Below are 4,221 nucleotides of genomic sequence, written 5' to 3'. Positions count from 1 at the left end.
ATTTAAATTTTTAAAAATTTCGACTCAAAAAATCATCGACTTAGCAATATACGCTCTCACAGTTTTACTTATTGCAATCTTGAATAAAATTTCAGTTAGCATCAATGGGAAAATGTCACGCATAATTTTCATTGTCAAATAAGCTAATTAAAAGTTTAGTTTGAAAAGAATAATTTTGTTTTAATTTGCTCTCTCTCTTTTTTTTTAAGGACTAGCAAGGTTAAAAAAATTATAAATATTGTATAATAATAATTCTATATACAAAGGAGGTACAGATATCTTAGAAAAAAGACAAACTAAACAGACTTTTTTTGACTTATAGCTATCTAAAGTTTAAAAATTAGAACACGTTACTTTAAATTATTTTAACATTGTTTTTACAAGAAAACATATTATCCCAAATAACATTTATGTTGCATAAGATATCTAAAAAACGTCTTTTAGGTATCTTGTGCAACATGCATGTTACCTGGGATATTATAAAAAATATTAACATTATAATAACACACACACACACACACACATATATATATATATATATATATATATATATATATATATACACAGAGCAAATAGTGTTCCAAAATTCGAGAGTAATATTATTGCAGCGCGAAATTTCGTGAAAAACTTGGCACAAATCAGCACAATATAGTACAATTAAAAGAAGTACAAAATATGAAAAGTGCAGTTCTATTAAAAATTTGGAGTAATTTTTCTTTAAACGTTTTATATTATTGAACTGCGGTTTGTGTCAATTTATGCTGCAAACATGGAGGCGAAATTGGCAGTTTACTTATAGAAGTCCATAGTCATATAGAAGTCTACTTAGAATAAGGTAGGACACGTATTGTAGAATTAATTAATTTCAATCGAAATTATTTAATTATTCCTTAATTTTTTAAAATGATTTTCTAGGAAAATCGATATATAATTTAAAATAATTTCGATCGAAATCTATTCTGAATAATTCCATGGTGTACGTGCCCTGAAGATTGCATATTTCTATAAATCACTATAAATTAGAAACGAAAAAATTTGAGGAGCGTTTTCTCGGCAAATCGACTATCTGTATGTTAGTTGTCACTCTATATCAAGGTTAAACCGTCAAAAATTTTATTGCAAAATATATGAAAATTTAAAGTACAAAAATGTAATCGTAAAACATAAATATGTTAGCAAGATTAGTCATGTATAAAAATTTGGAAACAGATATGATGAAAATTATAATAGAACAATAAACTATTGCTTCAAAATGTTGCATAAAATTAGCAGGTAAATGAAAATTAAAAATTGTTTATGTATATACATTTAATATCAATATTTGACGTTGATAGTGTCAATAGATCGCCAAAGTGACAACAATGGCTTAAAATCTTCATAAATCTTCGTAAAGATTTCATCATTTAGGAACTTTCATAGTACAGGAATTTTCATAGTCCAGAAATTAAATCATGAATAAAATAAATCAGTACGTTTCGACCTATCAGAGAGATTATACCTGGCCCCACGTGTCATCCGTATGTCGTACTGAACCTCCAATTAAACCAATTAAACCAATTATCGTTAAAGATTGTACTTGTACTGATTCGCGACAAGAACGTAAAGAATTATCAAATGGAGAACTTGAGAAGTATATCGATTGGAGTCGGATAGGTCCTATGGGACGACTGCAGGAGCCAAAGATTTATGAAACCAAAATCGAACGGGCAGATCCCAAGACAGATATAATACAATTAGATCGACTAACCAATATTTGCGTAAGAAAAGAAAATATTCAAACTTTTGTTTAACATATTACATAAGTGAGCTTTTATGACCTTAGAATAAAAGATTTATTTTACGAATGTATATAGCTCATATATGCATTTACGTTTCTCTTGGCTTATATATATATATATATTTGAAATTAGCTAGCTAAAGATAAAGTAAATTGTGCGTAAACATATCTTAAGTAAGATAAAGATGATTTTAATTATTTAATTTATCTAGATAAAAGATGAAATTATAATTTGTCTAGATAATTTTAAGAAAATCGTTTTTAAGCAAAACAATTTATAATACATAAAATAATGTATTCATTTAAAATATGAATCTATACTTCTATCTATATACATGGAACAATATCCATTAATTAAAGTATAAATCTATATTTCTTCAACTGGCGCGATGGACCGGATCCTTTAGACGAGCATGTCAGTGAGTCGCGCGCTTGATAGTATGTGTGAATGTACATACATTCGCGCGTGCGTGATTGAATTAGCTTTACTTGATAATAACTGCTTCATTAAGCATTGTAAAAAAATGATTCAAGACATTTTGACTAAATATTTAATCAAGAATAGTACTGTATGATTCGTGGGCCCTTTTTATGTATACTCTGTATATATAATTTCTACTTATAATTTACGACAAATTTGTTCTGAAAAATTAATATAATATTAACATACAAAAAGAGATTTTAATTTAAATGTAAATAACATAATAAATTAAAATTAATGTAATGTGGATATTACAAAGAATTAAATTTTAAATTGAAGTTTAAAGAAGCACGTCCTGGTTTATACGAGACGTTAGAGAAATCATTTCCAAAAGAACCGATTACACAGAAGGATAGTGATTTTGACGAGATGAAAACGACGTATCAAAAAGATTACAGTGATCCTGGTAAGTACGAATACTGTGGAATAAATCGTAGGTATTACGCACGTTCATAATTTGTCATCTTTGTATTATTAATGATTATTTAAGAAGCTTAAGCTTAAAGAAATTTTTATTTTCTTAGCAGCCGCACGTATGACACAGCGAGATATGCCGTTGACAGTCCTCGGTACAGATGGTGAATGCCCACCGTGTATGCCAACAAAAATAATCATAAAAACTGATTGCCCGCCGGAATGTCGTTTGTCTTCCTCGATGTATAATGGAAAACGCGATCATAAACCAAAAATTGGAGTAAAACAGGAAAAAAAATGTAAAGATGTCGAGAGAAGACAGATATCATTGACACCCTGGAAATCTGAGTATCAAGATAGCATCAATAAAATCGGTCAGGCTATTATGAAAGTTAAATTACATCACGTAAAGAAAAGAGCTTTACCAATCCAGTATCAATATAATACACCCAGCAGAACGTGTTAAGAATCTAACTAACAGCCAAATTATATACATATGAAAGTCAATTTTTTGATAAATCAATGTAGGAAATTAAAGTTTAAAAAGTATAATAATAATCTATATCTTCACTATATATATATATATATATATATATATATATATATATATTATAATAATCCATCTTCACTATTTTTTAAATGCATAAAATATTTTTTTATATTTAAAAGAGATAAGGAAAAAAAAGATAATCTAATTGCATTGTAAGTTCTACTAGTTCAAGAAATGTGCATAAAGCGTTTTTTATTCCCGAAATGACGTCAGCGACACTGTGTTTCTTATTCCAATGCAACTGATTTCACCGAATGTTAAACAAGAATAACATTATAATACTTTGCGTTTCAAAACTCGATTCTGTTAATTCTGAATGTTTTTTATTCTTGTTCAATATTCAATAAATAACAAGGATAAAATGATATTTGGATTGATAGAATCGAATTTTGGAACGCATCCCTTTGGGGAACATTAAATAAGAATTTAAACACATCTCAGGAGATCAATTGTATATTTTGAAATGAGATGAAAATTACAAAAGTGAGTAAATTTATTAGGCGTTGACTCATAAAATTATAAATATTCTAGTTAATTTGCTCTTTTATAATTTTTATCTCATTTTAATATATACAATCAACTTCTAGAACTGATGAGTGTAAACTATAAACATTAGGTCTATTCACATTGCATTTTTTGCATTTAACATTCGCAGTCTCTCTTTTCAACGTCCAAATATATATCTATCTTATTTTAAGTTAAAAAATTTTTCAAGTAAGACGAGCAAACCTAAAGTTAGCAGTTTAGTGTAATTTATAGAAATATGTTATTCTAGTTGCAATATATATTTCCAAAAAAAAGAAAAAAAAAGAAAATTTTCAAATTTTATTTGTATTTGTACAAAAATATCATTTATTACATATATACAATTGATTGACTGGCTGACTGCAAATTTCAGATTGATTTTTAGCGTGGATAATGTAGAGATTGATCTCTTTTTAGAATTAATTATACACATAATGTAGAGATGGTGCCACATGGAGTATAATATGTATAAAA

At 27.4% G+C, this 4,221-nt stretch overlaps 1 protein-coding gene across 1 annotated transcript; it reads left to right on the top strand.

The window, feature by feature from the left end:
• Positions 1-1,451: 1,451 nt before the first annotated feature.
• On the top strand, positions 1,452-3,148 carry LOC147909870 (uncharacterized). The gene is made up of 3 exons (XM_087405935.1): positions 1,452-1,757; positions 2,538-2,664; positions 2,783-3,148. Exons 1-3 carry the CDS (start codon positions 1,452-1,454, stop codon positions 3,136-3,138), a joined length of 789 nt encoding a protein of 262 aa, XP_087262061.1. The 3' UTR covers positions 3,139-3,148.
• Positions 3,149-4,221: the final 1,073 nt, after the last annotated feature.

Source organism: Acromyrmex echinatior, chromosome 4 (assembly GCF_024713525.1).
Source record: "Acromyrmex echinatior isolate Ae372 chromosome 4, ASM2471352v2, whole genome shotgun sequence".
Lineage (NCBI taxonomy): Eukaryota > Metazoa > Arthropoda > Insecta > Hymenoptera > Formicidae > Acromyrmex > Acromyrmex echinatior.
The sequence above is the reverse complement of the archived record's forward strand: the minus strand, read 5'-3'. Positions and strand labels throughout refer to the sequence as shown.